Genomic DNA, 24,829 nt, shown 5'->3' with positions numbered 1-24,829 from the left:
ATTGTCTTGGCTTTTTTGATCACCTTCCTGTAAATTTTCTTGTATGTCTTAACATAATCTGAGAAGTGTTCATCTTTGTTATCTTTTTTGAGTTGACTGATATGTTTTAGTGTTTGACTAGATACTCTAATAGCAGGTGTTATCCACTGGCTTGTGTTCCTAGGCATGACATTGATCTTTGTGAGCGTTTTTGGGAAACACATCTCAAATAGGGATATGAATGTACTAGAAAAAGCATTGAAAGATTCCTCGGTTGTTGTTTGTGCAAAGACATCTTCCCAGGTTTCATTAGCTAACAACTGGATAAAAGTATTCACTTTTTCTATATAGAAGTGCCTTTTGTATCCCCACTTATATTTTACTGCCTTGGGGATAGAGTAATTTATGTATGTTAATAGTGTATTGTGATCCGAAAGACCTAAGTTTACGTTTAGTGGCTCAGTGATACCATTCTCCATATTTGTGAAAATATTGTCTAAAAGAGAAGATGACAGTTCTGTTATTCTGGTGGCATCTGTAAAGAGTGGTTTCATGTGGAAGCTGCTGAGTATACTCAAAAGCTGTCTTTTTTCATCACTTTTAATTCACAGGTTAATATTAAAATATCCACATAAAAATAATTTCACTTCATTACTATAAAAAGAGTTTAATGCTGCTTCTATTTTTTTGAAGAATATGTTTTTGTCACCCAGTGGAGATATATATATTGTAATTACAACTAGTTTTTCACTCTTCTCCTCAGTTTTTAACTCTATGGCACATGATTCAAAATGTTTTTCTATATTTAGATGGTCCAATTCTGTTTTCACTTTGAACTGCAGCCCTACTCTAGAGTAAATGCATACCCTACCATTTTTAAAAACACTTCAGCAATAATGTGATGCTAAATTAAACTTGCTTATATTTATGACACTTAATTCACTAGCCTTGCACCAGTGTTCAGATAAACAAATACAAGAGACATCAGCAAGATTATTTAACTGTTTTGCAAGTATTTTTCTTTTGTCATTACCTGGTAATGTGCTGCTTTTTCCATAGTAGTTGTGACTTATATGTGCTGCTTTTCCATTGTAGTTGTGACTTATCTGTAAATTTTCTTGCTGATTTGTCACAATCTTTTCCTTTCCTTTGTCTGAAGCCATAAAAAATCCTTATTTAATGATGTAGATGTACCTTGTCTTTGACTCCTCCTTAGGCAGTGTTGTGTTGCTGCAACTGTTGTTGATGGTTTTGTTGCTGCTGCTACTGTTGTTGTTGGTTCAGTTGCTGCTGCTGTTGTTGCTGCTGCTGTTTCTGTGGCCGGAGGTGGTGGTGGTGGTAGTGGTAGTGGTTGTGGTGGTGGTGCTGACAGGATTCTTCGTGCTGTTGCTGCCTTTGATTCTTTTATTGGCACTATTTCTGTTGATGGTGGATCTGTTGTTGTAGTATCTGTTCGTTTTGCTGTTGTTTCCGCTGAAGGTTTAGTTGCAGTTACTGATTGTGGTTCGACCATTTGTGGTAATTTTACTGCTGCCAATGGTGATGATTTTGTTGTTGCTGTTGCTTCTGTTGTTGTTGCTACTTGTGATGAACCTGCTGTTATTGATTTTTGTGGTGTTACTGTTACTGTCGTTGATGGTGCTGCAGGTGTTTGCTGGTGCCTTTTTATTTCATCCAATACTTTTTGTGCTACAATTTTCTTCCCTAGGCCATTCAAGTGAAGGCCATGAGAAGTGTGGAATTTCCGACCAATGCCACTAATATCAACAACACAAACATTTTCGAATTGCCTGCATATACTGGAAAAACTCTCATTAGCAGCACTAATCTCTTTATTCACACAAGACCAGTGTGGCAGATCATACCGATGTGGAATGTTGACAAAGAGAATGTTTGTATGAGACAAAAGAGCCAGATGCTTTTTCAATTCTGAGCAGGCTTTAGAGGTTTCATTTTTATATACATCGTTAGAGCCACCAAACAAAGCTAAAAAGTCTTTTGAAGTCAACTTGATAATTGCATCAGTGTAAACATTCTTAATTACCTCCAAAAGGGAAGCCCCAGGCTTGACATAACTCGTAGATTTCACAGCTCATGCCTTATTAACAAGAGAGGCTATTCCGCGCCCGTGGCTATCAGCTAGAATGTGCAGTTTTCCCATGCAATTATGTACTTTTTGCTGTGACCTAGGCATATGTTGACATGAATTGTGAGCAGGCCTATTCAGGGGAGCAGCAATGGCTGCAACATGTACCTGCGTATTTTCAAAAATATTTTCTGAAGCACTATCATCACTTATTTCGCTTAGCACTTCGTATCTGTTTCGTAATTGAATAGGTGGGTTAAGTCTGGCCCTGTAGAAATTGGAATCATATTTCCTTTCTGACGATGAATTTTCGTGTGTTTTTGGCGATGGATCAACTTTTGCACACCAAGAACGGAACTTTGTTTCGCATACGCCATTACTGCCTACTCTCCCGTACTTTTTACACAAGTTATGACTTATATTTTTGCTACTATAGTTAATGGTTCCTGAGTGGAGTTCACTGTGTGATTTATTTACGCCCGTTGTGTTCAGCTGTGGGGATTTGCTGCACTCATGTTGTAAAACGCATATCTCTTCCACTAACACTGCAATGATATTGTTTGTGTAATCCACCTTATTAAGTTTTTGCACAGGATGTTCTCTGCTACATTTTGCGCAGAACCAAATCTTACATTTAGGATTTACGTTAACACATGAATAATGAAACACAGTTTTACATATCGTGCACGTTACACCTTTAACTGCACGTTTCTGGCAGTGGCAGGGATCCGAACTTAATATTACACTTGTTTCCCCGAAAGACGATGTAGATGCTCCACATGTGTAATTCTCCTTATTACTTCTTGTGGTTCCACAGTTTTTTTCTGCGACTTTCTTTATTATGTAGCATGGCATGCACAAGTTTTCACAATACACGCTGACTATACTGCACGATAAACACTTTTCCTTGTTATTTTTACACTTTTTTCCGGACTTTACACACTCGTGATCCTCACTCGGCGCCATATTTACAGTTTGTGTTGAGGAAGCACCGAGTAAAAACTGTCTTTTGCCCACCCAATAAAACACAAGCATTATTGGGAAGCATCAAACAGGATCTCCATTTGTGAAAGGCCAGCTTATACCAGATTTCATGTCAATGTGGAAAGACATATATTGGACAGACAGTATGAACCATCAAGGATCATTGCCAAGAAAATCAGAGGCACACTCCACTGATGTATCCCAACAATTCAGCGGTCACAGGGAGCTCTTTGTCTGAGAATCGTGCAATGGAGTATGAGTGCACCCAGGATCATGGCCCAGACTTCCAAATACTGGGACAGCATTGTTAGAGAGGCCATAGAAATTCACATCATGGATGATCTTGTCAAACGAGATTGTGCCTATAATCTTAGCAAGGCTTGGAAACTAGCACTGAATTTGATTAAGAAGACTCTCACCAAACAAAATGATCTGGCAACCAGGGTGAACAGAGCACTTACATCAACAATATCACAGACAATGACGCTAGTGTCTCCACAACTGCCCATGCACAGCCGTGAGTGCAGGCACAGATGGGGACCAGGGAAGGAACGGCTCACAGGGCAGGAATATTAGTCAGCCACGTGCCCTCAGAAGTTCAGTTTGTCAGCACACCTGATGATGCTGACATGTCTGATCACCAGACTATAGTGACAGTTGGACACTATGAACTGACATTACACCTGTGGACTGTTCAATAAACTCTGAAGTGTGGGAAATTGAAGAAAAAAAATAAACTTCTCCTTCTCCATGACAGTGCAAATCCTCACACAAGTCTGCACACCTGAGTGGAGCTCACAAAACTTCATTGGACTGTTCTTCCTCATCCTTCCTACAGCCTGGATCTCTCATCGAGTCTGACTGCTTAACTGAGTGGTAATGTCTTTGCCTACCATGCAGTGGGCCCAGGTTTGATTCCTGGCTGGGTTGGAGATTTTCTCCACTCATGGACTGGATGATGTGTTGTCCTCGTCACCACTTCATCATCACCAACATGCAAGTCATGCAGTGTGGCCTTACCTGAAATAAGACTTGCAACCTGGTGGCTGAACTCCTGGCCATCAATGCCAGATAATCATTTCATTTTTTTTTCACCATGTGACCATACAGGCCCTCTCATTGGATGGAGTTTATGTTGAAAATGGGGTTTTGTAGCCAAAAGAGTGGGGAGTAAAATGCTGCATTGAAATCTTGAATAAAACCAACCTTCCTTCAGAAAAAGTTTTGTTGCATCATTTATTGAATCCCTCTCATAATTTAGCAATGCAGAAACATCTTTCTTCTTTTATTTGCTAACAATATTTCATTTTGGTAGAAGGATCGATGTTAGTAATGTCGGATGGCATGGTTTCTTTCTTCTGAGGATGTCAACTTATACTTTATCTCCAAAGTGTGTAATAATTACTGACACATCAACAAATTTCTTTACATTCTTCAGTTAGATACACTGGCTGTTTATTTTGAATGGCAGCTTGGATTTTACTCCTTTCTGTGCACTGTCTTTTAGGTTTTTAACAGTACAATCTGTATGTAGAGTAACATGCATTTCCCAAAATATCATTATATTCTTTAGGGCATCTTTTCATCTGTAAGACTTTGCAGTTCAACAAACATTCAGTCTGGAGGCATGTAGCTAAAGCCATGGAAATGAAAGAAGTGATGAATACTCTTCCAAGAACACTGTAAACATTGTCATCATACAACTGTTTCTATTTTGGCTGCTGCAAGAATCTGAGAATAGATGGATAGTATTAGCACCATCATTTGGTTATTTCTTATCTCAGTCAGAAAGAAAGCCCAACAAAGCTCAAGCAACTTGATTGCATTCACTTGATAATTCTGTCTCCAGTAAGGTGTAGAAAATGATGCTTTCTGTTTTTTGTTCGTTGATACAGACCATGATGCACAGATTGTATAACCATGCTCTTCTAACATAAAAAATCTCACTGGTTGATAGTTTTGGAACAGGCTGGTTTTACTGCATGTCAAAGCAAATCTTAATTACAGTTGGATTATCTTCCTTCATTATATGAGCTGCTCGGGGGAACACAATGGTAAGCGCCATCGCCGTGTATTTTGCGGTAGATGGCTAATGACACCACCTGTGGGATGCACAATCCAGTGAACTTAGTAGTAGTTCCAAATTCATTCAACAGACGTCAGGGCCAAGCTTAATGGTAAGCGCCACTGTCCGTCAGGTGCAGAAACATAATGGTAAGTGACAGAGAGAATGGCGGCAAGTAAAAACATCTCCGAAGTTATGGCAACAGTGAACATGGCAGAAGATGAGAAATATACTTCCAATGATACTAATATCTTCGAGAGGGATCCAGAATACATTTCTAATGATTCAGATGAGTCAGAGGTATGTTATTTTGTAAATATACTGTCTTTAGTACGTTTCACGAACATAAAGGTAAGTGCATGTACATACCATTATGTTCCTGAAGTACATTAATTTTGAGGTAATTTTAGAATGGCTACATTTTTTTGGCTAAGTGGTGTGTGAATGCACATTTCTCATTCATATTGTTACATGTAATAATAATAATGGTAACGGTAGTAGTAGTTTTCGTTGTTATACAGGTTAATAGTGAATCAGATCATATTGCCCAAAACAATGAACAGTGTATCGCTCCTGCAGAAACCATTCAGGAACAGACAAAGAGGTTGTCTCGGAAAAGGTGCTGCTGTGGCCAAAATAAGAACTGGAAGATGGTACTGTTTTGGAAATGTCTAATTTCAACTGGTAGATTTCGTGTGATTAAACACCACTTCCCCGTGAGCAGGCACACAATGTTGTGGTCCGATAGAGATTTCGCGACAATTGAAAATTATGTTCGCCGACAAGTGCAAGATGTGTACAGTCCAGATCAGTGGTGCAAGATCATCAAGAAGTCAGCCAAGAAGAATCCATTGCTTGCATAAAATATGAAAAGAGAGGATTACTATGAAATACGATACTCTAAAGAAGACAGTTGATGGTCAAGATGTCAACCTAAGGAAAGTATGTAGGTGGAAGGTGACCTGCGAATATCCATCATCTTTATTCATCAGCGAGGCATTTTGTCATGACATTTGGCATGAAAGAAGCTTCAGGAAACTTGGAAGGCAAGGACCAGTTCCTATGCTTCGACTTAAATACAATGGGCAAAGGCTTATTGAAAAGAAGAAAGTTGCTGTCGTCCTGTCGCTCCTAAATTACATACCTCCTGTCCACCATGGATTTATCCTGTCACTAAAGCCAACAGTTTTGGATGAAAAAGACATTAGTAATGAAAGTGATGAATGATTTTGCAGTTTCAGTAAAGTGTTGAGGACTTACTGTAAAATTTAATATGTAATGTTCTATCACTACGTGGTGTTAATGGTGTATGGTAATGTAATAATTTTTGTATATTTCATTTGTTTTAGTCAGTTCTGAGTTTCATTTCTGTCTATATAGTAGAAGATAGATGTTAGAATCACTACAGAATAAAAGGACTGTTCAAAAAAAATTATTCAGGTTTGCAGATCAATTGAAACTTTAGATGCGCTGTATCTCGAAACTGTGATTTTGGCGCTTACCATTTTGTTCCCCCGAGCAGCTCATATCATAAAACCAGTTTGCACAAATTTTATGTATTCTGTAGTTCATAGTTTGTTCTTCTTCCCCAAACATGTTTCTGTTTTTATTTGCATTAAACCATCATTTCAAGTGGAGTAGGTATTGGTATGAGGAGTCCTAAGAGATAGACTGAAATGTTTTGAAAATACATGCTCGTATTTTGGCAAGGAGCACTACTTCAATCCTATTCTTTATCTGTCTTCACAGACTCTCTTGAACATATTATTGTCCATGAGATCTGAAGGCAAATAACCTCTTATAGACTTCCCCCGTCTTGATGGCTCTCTCTGAATTTATATTTCTTTATATCTCTCTTAATGGCAATAGTTAGGTCCTTATGAGCCATTCCCATTATGTCATCTCTTCTCCTTTCCTTTGGAAACCTTCCTCCTTCATGGAACCTGGTTACCAGCTAGGATAACTTATTCTTCAACCTGTCATAAACTCCTTGGAAGTGGCAGCACAAACAGGCACTACTTCACCATTTCTTTTTCTAATGATATACTTCATTGTTACTGCTTTCTTCCTTTTTGCATTCTGGATGTACACTGCTGAAATGAAGAAATATTCCATAACTTTAACACGGACTTATCTTGTACTGTTTGATTTAATGATGTCACATGATGATGAAACTGGGTAATATCTTCATAGCAGTGTTCAGTGGCTCTGCATTATTTCATTCCTTTTCATTTTGAAGCTTTGAGTGTATTTAATAATAGATTCCTTTTTACATGTTTTCCTTTGCATTACAGAGCAATGTAACCTCTTCTTCAATTGGGATTTTTCTCCGCTATAACATTCTTTGACCTGCACGCTGTCTTCAGGATCACAAGAATCCTCACCTATTCTGCTTTAGCTTGCAATACTTTTTTGTAGACTGATGAGCATCAGATGAATATTTGTCTGAAAGTAAGCTGCAAGTGTTCTGACAACAACAAAGCCTGGTTTTGGCACTATTCCCATCAGTAAATATTGTTACAGTAATGGTAACATGGCATACAGCAACCTGGCAAACCAATCTACTCCATTATTGCCATCTTCTTGCTATGGAAAGAGAGTTAAGACACTTGAGAGTAATTTTATTGCATTTGTCAACTTTTGCTTTAACCCTAAGAATGCATGTATTGGGTTTTCGTAAAACCTTGTGATTTGGAGTGCTTATACATACAGCAATATTAAACTTTTGCTAAATTTTGGTTCAGAGATTGCTGCAAAAGGTGAACTTTATGCCATTACTATGCATAATTCAATTTTTAAATTTTTTGCATTTATCATGTTTTGAAAAAGAACTCCTCAATTACTCAAGTACACTGAATGCCCTTTGGAACTGTTCCTTGTGTTGTTCAGGTGAAGAAGAAAAAAATCGATATATCATCTAGATATGGAAAACAGAACAGAAGGTGAGTGATAGCCCTATCAATAAAACACAGCCAAGTTTGGGCAGAATCTTTTAATCCAAATACTGTGTACAGGAATTCTAATAAACTGGAAGGAGTGATGATGGTAGTCTTGGGAATGTGTTTCTTCACCACTGGAATCAGGAGGTAGGCCTTTTCAGAGTCAACAAGACTGAGTATTGAAGTGCCATCCAACAAGTGAGAAAAGTTCTGTAAATTAGGGATTGGATATCTATTTGGTACCATTCTGGTATTCAATGCCGTATAGTCCCCACACATCCTATTCATCCTATATGTGCCACCCTTCTTAGGTACCTACAGGATGGGTGAGGCTCATGTGCTATCTGATGTTCACATGATACCCTTATTTTATAGTTCTGCAACAGCTGCTTCCATGGCATATAACTTAGATGGAGTTAAACATCATGCTTTCTGGAAGACCGGAGGTCCTTCAGAAGTGTTTATTCTGTAGATGGTTCTGACCCTAATGCCACATCGTGTTAAGAGTGTAGGAACACTAAACAAAACATAAGTAACGTTGGGAGAGTGAAAAGTTCACCGAATCTCCCAGTCACTGCCCTGTATGTGCCCCGTGTCCACTGGGTGAAGTCTGTTGTTAGGAAGAACAGGTGTTGTCAGCAATGACTGTCATCTACCACTTTTTTATGTAACTGCTTTATGTCCTCATCACCTCCAATGTTCACAGCATCCTACACCAACAAGGTTTGAGTGACTTTCTCATTCAGGTACTTATATTCTTTATCTTCCTCAGAGGATCCGCTAAAACTGTTTGTCATAATCTTTAATTTCTCTATGGTCTGTAAGATAGCATGAAGATGAGGACTGGGAGGTGACAGATGCTTTTTTTTGGGAACTGCATCAGTCCTTAATAGTGATTTCTGATGCTTGACCTCAGCTAGCTCGCTATGTTTGTCACACAAAGATAAGTGTAAAACCAAATTTTCATCCCCTAATTTTGAGCATTCCATTTTCATGTCTATGTACATTTGCTCCATCAAAGCCAGCTGTTTAGTTAGCAAATGGTATTAGTCTCTAAGTTCTTTAGTTGATGATGAGGAAAATCTGTCAACATCAACAGAGTAGGAACTAGTGGTTTGCTGAAAGAAATGGAAATGGAATCACCAGTATCTCTGTTGTGAAGTACTCCCTCCATTAAATCAGGGCAAAGGTGGAAATGACAGAGAAAACATGTGCTCAACAATGGTTCATTGACATCTGCTACCATGAATGTCCATATAAATGGTGTGCCCAGGCCTAAGTCAACAGTGCAAGTGGTGGTACAACACATTTTAATAGTGTGTCATTTGTCAACCAAATATGTAGAAGACATCTTGAAGTTGGAGGCCTGGCAGCTGTTTCTGGTATTGTGTTTGTTTCAAAGCCCAAGTCTATGAGAAAATATTCTCTGCTATGCTTGTACCCATGATGCAACCTGGTTTGGCTTACACACTTAAGGTTTAGTCATACTTGCTTATTTGAATGACCTGTGACATCTACTGGAGGTTGCAATCAGTGTTTATATGTGAACATGGCATGGTGCATTTGTGAGTGGTTACTCCAAAATGCATATGAAATTGACACCAATGTGCACCCTGTCAGCTGTTGTGGAACTCTGAATGGCATTAGTAGTGGGCTGGCCTGCTACACGAAGTTGATTGTGAGGCACCTGTTGAACATGTCATGTTTCGCCAGATGTATTTGGCTTGGATCAGCTTCTCACTGCTGTGTAATATGTTTGCTGCTGTTATATACTACCAGTGTCCCCTGGGTAATAATGGTTTCCATCTCACAGTGCAAAAATTTGGTTTCTGATGTGAAATTTGTTATCACATGTGTTGCCCTCAGCAGTAATCAAAGAAATTTGAACTTGAGGGGGCAACTTGCTTATCCATATCACCCAAAATGCATCATCAGGCATACGATTAGTGTCCACTAACTCCCTTAAATGACACCAGGAGTGGGAAGGTGTCCTGCTGCTCAATTATTATATGAAGAATTTGCTGTTCCAGTGAGCTGTACTCTCACTTCAATAAAGCTGTCTTTGCTTTATCAAACTTGTAGGTGGTCAGGAATGACAGAATGATGCCACATGATAGATGCTTAGTCCCCAATATTGCACAGCAAAGCAGAATATTTTGCCTCATCAGTGAGAATGTTACTGGGAGACAGAACAGTTTCTATTATGCAAACCAAGTCTGCATGTATTCATGTTGAAATAATGGTAATGCATGCCATGAAGTACAAAAATAATTGAAATTCTCTCTGTAAGAAACAAAATAATGTGATCTGGGGGTGTCATCATATGGAACCACATTGATCATGCATGCTTGGTAGATAAAACATAATTCTTCATACGTGAACCATTTGGCTCATTTCCACAAGGGGAAAGGAAAGTGTTTGCTTTGATACTGGCATGGAAGCATGATGGTAAGGGTATGGAACAGGGTCAGAATGGATGACTTTCACACAGAAATCTGATTAAGGTCTATGAACATGTTTTTCATGATGTGTTTTGATGTCCATATGTAATAAAGTCAGTAAGGTCCAAAGGAGGTGGCACATTACTTTGTTGTACATGGTCCACATGGTCTTCCATTTGAGTGGGAGACCCATAACCACTGTCACTCTTCATTTCACAATTAAACTGCCCCACATTGTTCACTGCACATTGTAATCCACCACAAACAGTATTTGGTTGGGTGAAAGGTCCCAGTAAGCTTTGTGCAGTACCATTGTCCATTGCTTGGTGAGAACACAGTGTTGCACATTTCTGAAGTGCTAATAAAGTGCTATACTTGTCACAGGTCACTGTTCTGGTAGATTCTGAGTAGGTGAGTAAGCAAATTGCACTCACTTACAGATACAATGAAACTGTTCTCTTTATCTTCATCAATGAAAGACACCAAAATACACATTAATTACAGTTACCATCAATGAACTGGTCAAAGAGCTACAAAGACAAAGGCTTTAAACACACACATACATTGTGTTCCTTGGTCCCAATTTTGGTCACTGAATCAACCTTTGCAGGTCACTTTCCTCACATAGTGTTTTGAGTTGTATTTTCCAGACATGGCTCAACCTGAATTACTTCAACCAAACATGGTACAACTTTTGCTGCAGCAACTCTGCCACTCAAGAGTTGTTTGTGATGTGCCTGGCCAAACTTGAAAAAGACAATGAAAATTCCCAAGGAAATTTTAAGATGTAAGTACCACTCTTTTTGGTGTTCAACTGGAAAATTGAATCTTGGCCAAATGACATTTCAAGGCTGGAACAGCATTTCATTATAAATCATGTTTCAGGTGATGGTGAGCATATAGTTTTTCTCAATGCAAATGCAAGGCTGTAAATTATACAGTGAATCCAGAAGTTGTATCCTGAAATAGATCCAGCACCTCTCTCCTGTTCTGCAATTAAAGATATATTAGAATCATATTTGAGTCAAAAGTTCATGTTGTTGCAGGTAGGCACAAATTGTTTTTGGTATTTTAATAAACCAAATCAGAGTTATAAAGAGTCAACAGCACAACTAGAGGGCTTAAATGGAGATTGTAAATTTCAGTGTGGAAATTATGAGTGTAAAATGTCTTATGAAGATTCTCTCATTCAATGTACACATGTACACTTATCATGCTCTTGGCAGCACTAGCACTCCATCTTCAGGCCACAAGTGGCCCATCGGGACCATCTGACCTCCGTGTCATCCTCAGTTGAGGATGCGGATAGGAGGGGCGTGTGGTCAGCACACCACTCTCCCAGTCGTTATGATGGGTTTCTGTGACCGGAGCCGCTACTATTCAGTCGAGTAGCTCCTCAATAGGCATCACGAGGCTGAGTGCACCCCAAAAAATTGTAACAGTGCATGGCAGCCTGGATGGTCTCCCATCCAAGTGCTGGCCTTGCCTGACAGCACTAAACTTCAGTGATCTCAGAGGAACCAGTGTACCCACTGCGACAAGGCCATTGCCCTATCATGCTCTTGACAGGTAGTAAATAAAGAAAGCTCTGGTTAGTTTAACAGTTGAGTCTTTATGAGACTGTCTGCCATTAACTTGGGCACCGATGCATCAGGAACCAGGGCATCCAAGAAATTGAATATATGCAGAAGTCATAGTGCATGCAAAGACCACCACAGAACCTCCTGTCCATGAACAACTTCACTAATGGTAAATAAAAATATTTTGCACACTATAGTTAGTCACAGATGGGAAAATTGTTTCTTTCAAAATGCACATTACAATTACTGCAAAAAGGGTGCCAAGCAAAAGTGTGCGATATGAAGCACATCAAACAAAGGAATAAGAGTGACATACAAAAGTGATTAATAATAAAAATTCAAATGTTCACAACAAACATGAACAAATCAATAAACTTTCATAGACAAAACACCATGTAGATGCATCTTATTTAGTAAATGATAGGGCATTACCAAAGAGTTAACAAAGTGCTATCAAATTTTCAAATTGACACAGGCTCATCAATTTCGTTACTCAATCTACAGGCCCCCAAGAAATTAAGATTGCCAAGATTAACAGAATTTCAGAATTTGCTATTAAGCTGCAGCAACCAACATATTACAGTTAAAGGTCAATTTTTTACAAAACTTGCATATGATAAATTTACCAAACACAACAGATTCATAGTTTTCAATTCATGTAATGCAACAAATTTGCTGGGCCTCGATTTATTTAATACACTAGGCTTTACAAATCAGGTTCAGACTGACTGTCTGACAGAAAAGTTACAAAAATATGGTAACATTTTTTTTTCCAGAAACAACAAAAACGAGAATGGGGAATAGTTGTAGATTAAGCAGTAATTACTATATTACTGTTTGAGATTACCCCATATCAAAAGTTACACTCTTGAAATTGAGCTATGTGTATACACATCAATATTTTCAATTATAAACTAATTCTGAACAATGAGACCAACTACATGTACCTAACTACATGTACCCATGGGGGTAAAGCAGGTATATTTGGCCCCTTGGAGCAAACATATTTTAATATATTTTTATGGGAACATGAAATTATTGCAAATTTTGAAGGAGGTTAAAGACAATTATTCTTTTTCATAAACAAACATCGCAAAACAAGTTTTACTTTTAAAAATTACTCAAAAGAATAACATAATTGAAAATTAACAATATAAGTAAAAGATAGATTCCTACTCTTCATAAAGATGACATGCTGAGTTGCAGATAGACAATGAAAAGACACTTACACATTAGCTTTCAGCCAAAGTCTTCTTCAGAAAAGGAAGCACACACACATATTCACTCACACAAGCAAGTACATCTCACACAAAATTCGCAAATGACCATCTCCAGCAGCTTGGTCTAAACAGACAATGAATCAATGTTGCACAGTGGTTCATCAAAACTATTTCTCCCCATCCTGTGAAACAGATATTTTCATTTTTCAAAGTTGTCAAATCATCCATCTCATCATCATCATCATCATCTCATAACTGATTTTCATCAATGGAATTATCTTCATTACAGTCTGAAGACATTTTCGTTTTGTTGTTACATGTCGACACTGCTTTCTTCTTTTTAACACTTTCTTCCCTCACTTTTTTTCAAGCCACACTTGGTTGTGTCTTTGATAGTTGCTTTAAACTTGTTTCAGTAACACACTTTCTTTTTTTAGGTTCTTCACTGATTTGTTTTCAACAGCCAATTGAAGTTCAACTTTTTTTTCAGATGTTGAGGTCAGAATCTCTGACTTTTACTTTCCTCATTGTTTTCTGGCCTTTGCCTTCATGTCAGTGGTAGGAGAAAGTGATATCAGGTCCTTAAAAATCTCTGAGTTATTGGGTTTTTGGTTTCTTTTAATCCTCCAGCTTCTAGGGTTTCTTCTACATTGGACCTCGTACCTGGTGAATATGAGGGTGTAAGCCCTGTATCACCATTCTCAATGACTGAAATAGACACCTCTAATCTGTCTGCAAATACATCTGCAGCTCAAAAGTTATCATCAGTAAAGACATTCGAACTGAATGGATATGGTCATATACTGTTGAATCTATCTACATCTACATACATACTCAGCAAACCACCATACACTGCATGGCAGAGGGTTCCTTGTATCACTACTAGTCATTTCCTTTCCTGTTCCACTCACAAATAGAGCAAGGGAAAAATGACTGTCTAAAAGACTCCATACAAGCCCTAATTTTCCAAGTCTTATTTTCATGATCCTTACCCGACTGTACACAGGCTGCAGTAGAAGCATTCTGCAGTTAGCCTCAAATGCCAGTTCTATAAATTTCTGCAATAGTGCCTTGTGAAAAGAGTGTCATCATCCCTCAAGGGATTCCAGTTTGAGTTCACAAACCATCTCTGTAATATGTGTGTGCTGATTCAACCTACCAGTAACAAATCTAGCAGCATGCTTCTGAATTTCTTCGATGTCTTCTTTTAATCTAACTTGGTGTGAATCCCAGACACTCAGACAGTACTCAAGAATGGGTCTCATTAGCATTCTACATACTGTGTCCTTTATGGATGAACTACACTTTCCCATAGTTCTCCCAGTAAAACAAAGTTGAGCACTTGCCTTCCCTACTACCAACCTGATGCATTCAGTCTATTTCATATTGCTTTGCAACATTACACCTAGCTATTTAATAAATAAGACTGTCAAACTGCACCCTGCTAATGCTGTATTCAAATGTTACAGGATTGTTTCTCCTACTCATTCACATTAACTTACATATTTTTACATTTGGAGCAAGCTGCCTTGCATCGCACCTGTTCTGACGTAACATCAAGCGCCGGCACATCTGCCTGGAACAATACAGCAGAGAGGGCTGTGAGATGATGTCAGCTAATAGTACGCTGACTAGGACTGAACCACACCAGGAATGGCCCCTATACAAAGAGAATATAAACACCACTCCACACAAGCTGCAGCTTCACTAGAAAATGAGCCATGACTTGTGAACAGTATTATTTGCTTGCATGGAACTTGTATATATTGGAGCACACTGATTATTTGCATGTCACCATTTGCTTGCAACACCTCATTGTGAATCTACTAAGTTAAGTAATGTCAATTCAATTTACTGTAATAAACTCCATTAATATGATTTGCTTGAATTACTGTCTAACTATCTGAGAAAACAGTTTCCTAGGCACCCTATAGCAGATGTGTGGGCTGGACATGACAATTTGATGACAAGAATTCACAAACCAACCCCGTGTCTTGTGGCAATGGAATTTTCTTTTGTGTTTTGCTGGCACCTTAATTCTCTCTTATCTTTTCTTTGCAGGGGCGTTTACTTTCTTTAACAGTCTCTTATCATGTTTTTCAGGTGGGCGTTGCAGAAATTTTCTTTGCTTTTGTACTTATTTTCTTGCTTGCCTTGTCTGTTTCTTGCCTTTGTCTCCTTGAACATGGCCACCCCACCTATCCCAAGTCCTGCTCAAGTGGCACAGCTACCAGTATTAAATGCAACACAGTTATTGCAAATGTTTCAGTTCCAGACTCAGCAAATATCTACACTGCTCAACACAGTGCAGCAGCTACTGGCCAACAATGCACGCCTGATGGAACAAGCATCACCTAAAGCTATACCACCTCTTTGCTAGTTTCATGAACAAGAAAAGGAATGGCTTGAGTGGTTGCAACAGTTTGAACCCCACGTAATAGCTCACAACATACCAGGTACTGTGAAAAGCCATTACTTTTTGTCAACAGTAGAAAGTGCAGTGTTCAGACTAATATAGAAACTGTTCCCTAATGCCACTCTGAGTGAACTTTCATATTAACAGGTTGTAGATTCGCTAACTAACTATTATAACCAACAAGTGAATGTGGCAGCAGTTTGGTGTCAATTCTTTAATTGTAAAAAATGGTCAGAACAATCTTATTGTGAGTAGGTAACAGATTTTCAGTGTATGATGAGGAAATGTCAATTCAACTATGCTTATGGTGCTTTATGTTCAGATGTTATGTTGCGTGATGTGATCATGTATAGTGTACATGATGTCAAACTCAGAGAATAGATACTGAAGCAGTCTGATCCATCATTTCAGCAGGTCCTGCAAATACTAGATCAGTATGATTCAGGTGCCCTGTCCACCGGTAAATTTGAGCACCTAGTAAATTGCCCGCTTGAGTCCCTTGTTTGCAAGTGGCCCATTCCACAGCAGCATTTTGCACTTGCCATGCCGAGTAAACAACATTCCATGCAGCATAAGCAGCTCACTAAACAAGTGGCTACACAGGCGTTACTCACAGTGCAAACGCCAAGTCTGCCCCTCCTGACAAGCTCAGTGTTACACTTGTGTCAATGAAGAACATGTACAATGCGTATGTTTGCAACAGAACAAACATAATAATTCGGTCTGCTCACACAAATCTATTCTCAAGGCCCATGTCATTAATGCAGTATTAATGCAGTATTCAAAGTCCGCAATAGGTATTAGCAAAAGTAGCAAGTGTGCAGTTTCTTCAGTGATACGCCAGTCCAACAAACTCTCTGTTCATTTGCTTCTTTGTTGAAAATGTGGGAAATTTCAATTGGACACAGGTGCCTCTGTCACACTGCTAAATCATCACACATATGAACTGTTAGGCTCCCCATGCCTGTCTAAAACTAGCACCAACTGATGGCTTATAATGGACAAGATATTCCCATTCTCGGAAAATGTACTTTGCCTGCCATGTATCACTCACATACACAAACAGTGACTTTTACAGTGCTACAACCAAGCGATTGTGAGAACATATGTGGTCTTTATTAATTTGATTTGTTCGGCTTTATCATTCAGAACAATGTGTTGTCAGTGTCTGCATTCCATGCAAACAACAAAAAAATGGTTCAAATGGCTCTGAGCACTATGGGACTCAACTGCTGTGGTCATAAGTCCCCTAGAACTTAGAACTACTTAAACCTAACTAACCTAAGGACAGCACACAACACCCATCCATCACGAGGCAGAGAAAATCCCTGACCCCGCCGGGAATCGAACCCGGGAACCCGGGCGTGGGAAGCGAGAACGCTACCGCACGACCACGAGATGCGGGCAGCAAACAACAGAGTAGCTAGCTTGCTAAAAGAATTCCTGGCACTCTTTTCTGAAGGTTTAAGCACAGCTAATAATTTTGTTGCACATATTACCATGAAAGAAAATGCTGAGCCAAAATTTTACCAGACCAGAACAATTCCCATTGCATTACGGGACAAAGTCGCTGCTGAACTTAAAGAATTGCAAGGAAGCGGAGCTACTGCACCCGTACAAGCTAGTCATTGGGCAAGTCAACTGGTTTGCTCCCTAAGCCTTGTGGTTGTATTCACTTCTGTGTTGACTTTAAGTCTACAGTCAACCCACAAATGATCATTGATAATTACCATTGCCATGCCCAGAGGATCTCATGGACAGATTAGGTGCTGGTTGTTACTTTTCAAAAATTTATTTGCGCGACGCATATCTTCAAATACCACTCCATGAAGAATCTCAAAAAGTGTGTTTAGTAAATACTCATTTGGGCTTGTTTAAATATTTGCATTTGCCTTTTGGCAGTGCTTCCACACCCGCCATTTTCCAACAATACTTGGAACAGCTGACAGCTCAGGTGCCAAACTGTACAAACTATTTGGATGACGTTGTCGCAGCATGTTGTACACCTGAAGAACATATTGCAAATTTAATGCTTTGTTTCATGTGTTGTCTGAAGCAGGACTAAAGTGTAGATTGGACAAGTGTGATTATTTAAACCTGAGTTACAGTATCTTGGTCAGGACATAAACAGTGAAGATGCACATCTTCTTCAGTCGCATTTGTTAGCCATACGAGATTTGCCAGTTCCTCACAATGTCACAGAATTGCAGTCAGTCTTAGGGAAAATGAACTATAATATTCAATTCATAACAAATGCTGCACAAATTGCCACTCCATTGCATCACTGGTGTTGCAAGAATGTCCCATTTGTTTCAGCAGATGGGTGCCAAGTAGCTTTTCAAAAACTAAAAGATGCATTGTTCAATGATTGATGCTTATTTCGCTTTGATTCTGACAGACCAGATGTATTTCAATTTCTGTTGGTCCATTATGGCCAGGGCCATCAGCTGGTATGTACTTTTCAATGTCAACAAACTTTACCAGCAGCCATACACTTTAAGATATTTTATTTTATGCTGTCACACTTTTCTATGAAGCAGCTGCACAATGATTGGAATTCACGATATCCAGTTTTATGGTGCTATATGATAAGTTTGTTGATTTGAAAAAAGCATATGGGGCCTGAAGGTGGCAAAATGAATTGCCAAAACTGGTTTCTTTCAGAATAAAATAAAATATCTTAAAGTGTATGGCTATTGGTAAAGTTTATTGGCATTTAAAAGGTTGTATTGCAAGATGACACTTCATATTACAGAATCAATGCATTGATTTTGCATAGAATTGGTGATAAAGACAGGTCTATCACTTTCACATCAAAAGTGTTGTCCAGAGGTCAGTGTAGCTATTCACAAATTGAGAGAGGGTTTGGCTGTTGTGTATGGTGTCATCAAATTCCACCACTATTTGCATGGCGGAAAATTCTTCTTATTAATGGATCACAAGCCTTTGCAGTCTTTGTTTCATCTGATGAAACTGGTTCCTATACAAACTACCCAAAAATTGCAAAGATGGGCTTTGTTGTTGTCTCAATACCAGTATGAGATTGTGTACCGTTCGAAAGCTCAGCATGGTAATGCAGACACACTATCATGTCTTCTGATTGGCCCTGATACAGACTTTGACACTTCTGCTGCATCTTATTGTCACATAAATGCTCATGATTCTGAATTGCTTCAAGCTTTTCCACTGAACTATCGGAAAATCGTACAGGCCACGGAAGCTGATTCACATTTCAACATTTTGCTAAAATACATTTGCACATCTTGACCATGCTCATTGCATAGCATCAGGAACTCTGTACTGCACTGATACTTTGCATGGTGACATAGCCTTGCTATACAGCTAGGTGTGATTCTTGTTCAGAATGACGGTGGACAGTCACATGTGTTGCTCCCTAAAGCCTTGCAAAAAGAAGTGCTCTTCACCAAGGACACGGAGGGATTATTCATATGAAACAGTTAGCATATTGACACTGTACCTGATACGGAATGGACACCCAAATAGAACAGATGATGTCACAGTGTCATGCATGTGCAGAAAATCAGTCTGCTCCACCACAAAAATTCTCTGCTTGGCCTAAGTTGCAATCACCATGGCAACATGTGCACATAGTCTTTGCAAGACCTTTTTGGAACACTCGTTGATTGGTTGTGGTTGACTCATATAGCAAGTTTCCTTTCACTATTCCAGTCACCTCAACAATGTCATGTAGCACAATTCAGGTGTTGTCCTCTATTTTTTGCCATGAGGGTTTACCTGAAGTCATAGTGTCAGACAACAGCTATCAGTTCACGTCCAATGCACTAGTGCACCATTCTATCCACAGTCAAATGGCAAAGTGGAACGTTTTGTCAGAACCTTCAAGCAGCTGATGGTTAAACTTCGCTCAGCACACACCAGGGATCAAGCATGGCAAACGTTCCTCTCCTTCTATTATTTGCACCCACAAGATGGACTGTCACTGGCAGAATTGCTTCATGGCTGCCGCCATCAGATACTGCTCCACCCTCCTTAGCATCCAGCGCCAAAGGAAGGCGGCAAGTATTACTTCATGTCACATTATAATGTCTTTTACAGTGCTTTTAGTGGTCACAGATGGTGAGCGCAAGGCGAAATCATCAGTTGACTTGGCGCTTGAATGTTTCTCCTTTCAGGTCCAGACAGCTTGCAGTGCTGACATTACAATCAGATTCATCACTGTCATGTGCGCAATGATCTTTCTGTGTCTCGTCCCACAGATTCATGGGTCCCGAGTACAGTGCAGCCACAGCAGCTGCCAGAGGGTGTCATAACGACACCGCGGGACGACCCCATGGAGATGGAACCTTCACCTCCTCTGCCTCCTCTCGTCCTACCAATGGAGCTGGAACTGCCCACACTGTAATAGAATTCCATGTCTGGTTATTGTCCCCCAGAGGTGGATGCATACCCTTCTGGTTGCCTTCTGGGGGGTGTTTCCAGCAGAGCGGAGGCTGGATGGTGGGGTATGACCGGGAGCTTGATGTCCCCTGCAGCCACAGCTTCCGGTACAGCGCAGCATCCACCGTGAGGCCTCCCCCACCATTTTTGTGCTCCCTACATGATGATGGTCTGTTTCTTTGGGGGGAGGGGGGAGGAAAGTTCCGGCGCAACATCAGGTGCCGGCACGTCTGCCTGGAACAGTACAGCAGAATGGGCTGTGAGACATCGACAGCCAGTAGTGTGTTGACTAGGACCGCACCACAACACGAGTGGCCCCTATACAAAAAGAATATAAGTGCCACTCCCCGCTAGCCACAGCCTCATTAGAAGACTAGGTGACAATTTGTGAACAGTGTTATTGCTTACATGGAAACTGTATATATCGAAGGACATTGATTATTTGCATGTCGCCATTTGCTTGCGACACCTCATTGTAAATCAGCTAACTTAAGTATTGTCAATTCAGTTTACTGTAATAAACTCCATTAATATGATTTGTTTGAATTGTTGTCTAGCTGTCTGAGAAAACAGCTTCCTAGGCACCCTGTATTAGACAAGTGAGGCAGACACGATAGCACCAACTAGAAATTTTCTCTAAGTCATCTTGTATACTCTTGCACTCACTCACTGATGACACCTTCGCATATACCACAATGTCATCAACAAACAGCCTCTAACTGCTGCTCACTCTGTCTGTAGGTTTTTATGTGTATAGAGAATAAAAGCAGTCCTATTACACTTCCCTGGGGCACTCCAAACAATACTCTTGTCTCTGATGAACACTTGCTGACAAGGACAACTTACTTGGTTCTATTACTTAAAAAGACTTTGAGCTACTCATCTGTCTGGGAACCTAAACTGTATGCTTGGACCCTTGTGAACAATCTGCAGTAGGGCATCACATCAAATGCTTTCCAGAAAACTAGGACTATGGAATCTGCCTGTTGCCCTTTATTCATGGTTCACAGGATATCGTGTGATGAAAGAACAAGCTGAGTTATGTGCAAGTGATGCTTTCTAAAACCATGCCACTTCTGTGGCAGAATCTTTTCTGTCTCAAGGAAATTTATTATATTTGAACTGAGAATATGTTAAAGAATTCTGTAGCAAACCAGTGTTAAGGATTTCAGTCTGTATTTATGTGGGTCAGTTCTTTTACCTTTCTTGTATACAGAAGTCATGTGCACTTTTTCAGCCACTTCAGACTTCTCGTTGGGCAAGAGTTCGCAATAAGTGCAGGGTAAGTAAGGGGCCAGTACCATAGAGTACTCTCTGTAAAACAGAACTGTAATTTCATCTGGACCTAGTGACTTATGTGTCTTGAAATCTTTCAGTTGCTTCTGTATGCCACGTATGTCAGTTTCTATGTCCTCCATGTGGGAGTCTCTAAGACAGTCAAATGACAGTATGTTTATATGATTCTCCTGCATGAATGATATCTTAGATGTGAAATTTAAAACTTCAGGTTTCCTTTTGCTGTCTTATATTGCCACCTCAGTCTGGTTGATGAGTGACTGGATAGAAGTCTTTGACCCACATATTGATTTTATGCATGACCAAAATTTTCTCGGGTTCTCCCAGATACAGCCACTGTGGTTGTTCTACTTTTGAATATGCCTGTTTAGAAGACCTGCTAAATCATAAGGAGTGAGCTTTATAGCTGCACATTTTCATTTATACATCACATTCCTTGTTAAAAACTCGTTTCAAAGTAGAACATAGAGCTACATCCAGAGGTTGCAGTCTGTGTGAACAGTGGGGTGATAAGGAGACCCTAGTAACCTCACTACTTTTACTTAATGTATAGGACTGCAAAGTTGTGTGGCACTTATGACTGTCCAGTATCAACAGTACAGTACTTCCTAGGCTTGCTTTAGAGGGATGGTTAAACTGCTTCAGCCAAGCAAATAACAACTCTTCATTGTTGGTGAGTATTTGTACAGAGCACAAAGTGGACCATCTTTTTTTAGCATGGGGCTTATCCTTTTTCAGGGGTAAATAAACACTGGAGGAATAAAACTTCCTGGCACACTCATAGCACATATTACAGTCACTAACTTTCCCCTCCCCCAGCTTTTCACTGAGCTGACTGTTCTCCTGCTTTTTGTGGCAACTATTGTCCTGGGGTCTCGTACTGTTGTGCTACCAGCTTCATCAGTACTGCATTTGTGTTTTGGCATTTAATTGGATACAGAAAAAAACTTTTTTCAAGTTTTCAAAATATGTCTTCAGATCATCTCAGTTGAACACAGTGATTCTGTTAACACTAGTGGATTCGAGTTTCCTAATGCTTATGGTTGAATTTCATCTCAAAAAGCCATCAAGGCAATCCTTTTCTACTAAATGCTCATTTTGAGAAAATCTATGAGCTATGTTCTTTCTACAAGCAAACTCAAAGGCTACTCTTCATACTTCCTGTGCTCACAAAACATAACAAATGTCCAATAACAACTTTATTCTATCGGCAAGTGCTTCTTTCAGTTCGTCAGTCAAAGTGGCATTATGTCCCAGATGAGATTTAGTTACTTTGTTTTTCTTCTTGTGTTCTTGTAGAGTGCTAAATGGGATGTTGAATAATTTGCTTGCTGCACTAAAGGAATTACCACTGACACTTAACTTCAATGCCTTTTTAAGGGCTTCTTCAGACACCAGTTTCCCCAATTTGTGGTTCTTTTCCATGTTCTCAACATCTGTAACAGGGCGCAGCATGTAATTAAAATAAGGCATGTTTTAAGTTCTAGAGAAAATGAGTATTTAATTACATGTGGAGGAAAGCTGGTAGCCTGCTGCCATTACCCTATTGATACCTACTATGGCTACACATTGTGGTTGGTTTGAAAAAATCGTTCTCAAGGATTAGAAATGATTATCTAAAATACTTGCACAATATAGTAAATTAAACCTTAGGATACACTAGCATTCATGCAATATGATGTAGTGGAAAAATGCTAAGGCAAGTGGAAATTACAGTGGCTAGAAGCACATTCAAAAATTATCCAAACACAACTCTACAACAGATCATTCAGTAATAATGTCACTGCAGATGGTAGTTCACCATACTACTATAAATAGCACAGCTCCAACCAGAGCCCCTCCAGATGAAAAAGAATAGCTGAAAATCAACCAGCCAGGGCTACTTCCCTACTGCAGCTGCCTCATTCTCCCCTACAAGGTATACATCGCACAGAAGATGAATGGTGTGCCAAAATTTTTCAGTGCATACAACATTCCCTTTGCATTGAAGAATGAAACCAACAAGACTTTGACCACTTAGAAAAACAAAACAGTATTATAGAATCAATTACCAGTAGCCAACGGCCAATGCTAAATGTGTTAGTACAGGTGATGAATGGCACATAATATGTCTTCAGGGACTTCAAAGCAAAATTCAATGAACAATCCATGATTGATTCTTATCCAGCTCCAAAACTGGAAGACAATATGTAAATCAGTCAGTGGTGCATACTTTTCAAAACTTGATCTCAAAGAGATTTATTTGCAAATCAGATGGAGAAACACAGAAATTTATGGTTATAAATACTCCATTTGCTGCAGACTGTGAAAGGATGAAGTTCTAAGGAAGTCTTCAGCAGAAGGGCATCAAGACAAAACCAGGGCACTACAAGACAATTGCTAGCGGATGTGATACATGATCAGCAACTTCACAAAACTACAGTGGCAAAAAGTGACACTTGCTGCAAATGTGTGACACAGCCTGCAGGAATATTGCAATCCAGTTGTGACAGCTGGAAGGTCACTGACACATTCCAGGTGGTTTGGTGTGGAACATTAACCACAGTAAACAGCAGAAATCAGAATGGAAAAGCAGCATTTAAGGCAGCTCAAACTAGCCTGTCATTGTTGAACAGCTGGGCAGTGCTGTGATCTTGAGCCTGCACTATTCCATGCGATGCTGATGACACAGACACTTCTGCTTCACTTGGGACATGAGCTGCTTCCCACTGCCTAAGCTTCTGGGCACCAGGGGGTAACTCCATGGTCTGTCACCATCTGGATAATACCATGTCTGGGTCCAGACATCTCCACCTCATCCAGGGCACCAATGGAAGACTGCCATGCTCTGTGATGCAGCCAAACATCCCTGTGGTTGGCACCAAGAACTGCACTAACTATGACCAAAAAATATGAGAACCTGGCAATGCACCATCAGCTGTCTAGCAACAGAACATGCAGTCAGCAGCCAGAGGATGTCATCTCTGGGGAGACACCATCATATTCTCCATGACACCATATAATGATTGTGATCAAGCCTCAATCAATAAATTATTGTAACTATCACCATACCTTCATCAGCTGCCTGACATTCTCTCTCAGCAGAGAATCTTAGTCCACACTAGGCTGTCAGAGCATCCTGTTATAATTAGTGTCAGCATGGCTGCTGAGGATAAACAGAAAGAAGAAGATGGTCAGCCAAAAGACAGTAGCCACAACCTGAGATCATCTGCAGCAGGAGCATCCTGCTGAATGCAGAGTTCATTTTGAGAATGTATGATTGCTTTCCTATCCTTTTTTTGTCCTTTCATTATTTGGGTATACTTATACTTGGGTTGGGTGTAAGTAGGCAAGATGAAGGATCAAGTTTTGGCTCAGGGCGCTGTTCAACAGTTAATAAATCAAATAGCTCAGTTTTAGGCAGA

General features: G+C 39.7%; 1 protein-coding gene across 1 annotated transcript; it reads right to left on the bottom strand.

Annotated features, from left to right (window-relative positions):
* Positions 1 to 1,108: 1,108 nt before the first annotated feature.
* On the bottom strand, positions 1,109 to 22,898 carry LOC126249071 (uncharacterized). Its single transcript, XM_049950723.1, has 2 exons — positions 22,775 to 22,898; positions 1,109 to 1,683 (listed from the first exon to the last, which is right to left on the bottom strand). Exons 1-2 carry the CDS (start codon positions 22,896 to 22,898, stop codon positions 1,109 to 1,111), a joined length of 699 nt encoding a protein of 232 aa, XP_049806680.1.
* Between the last annotated feature and the right edge of the window lie 1,931 nt (positions 22,899 to 24,829).

The sequence above is a fragment of the Schistocerca nitens genome, chromosome 3 (assembly GCF_023898315.1).
Source record: "Schistocerca nitens isolate TAMUIC-IGC-003100 chromosome 3, iqSchNite1.1, whole genome shotgun sequence".
NCBI lineage: Eukaryota > Metazoa > Arthropoda > Insecta > Orthoptera > Acrididae > Schistocerca > Schistocerca nitens.
Note: the sequence above shows the minus strand (reverse complement) of the source record. Positions and strands in the feature narration are given on the sequence as shown.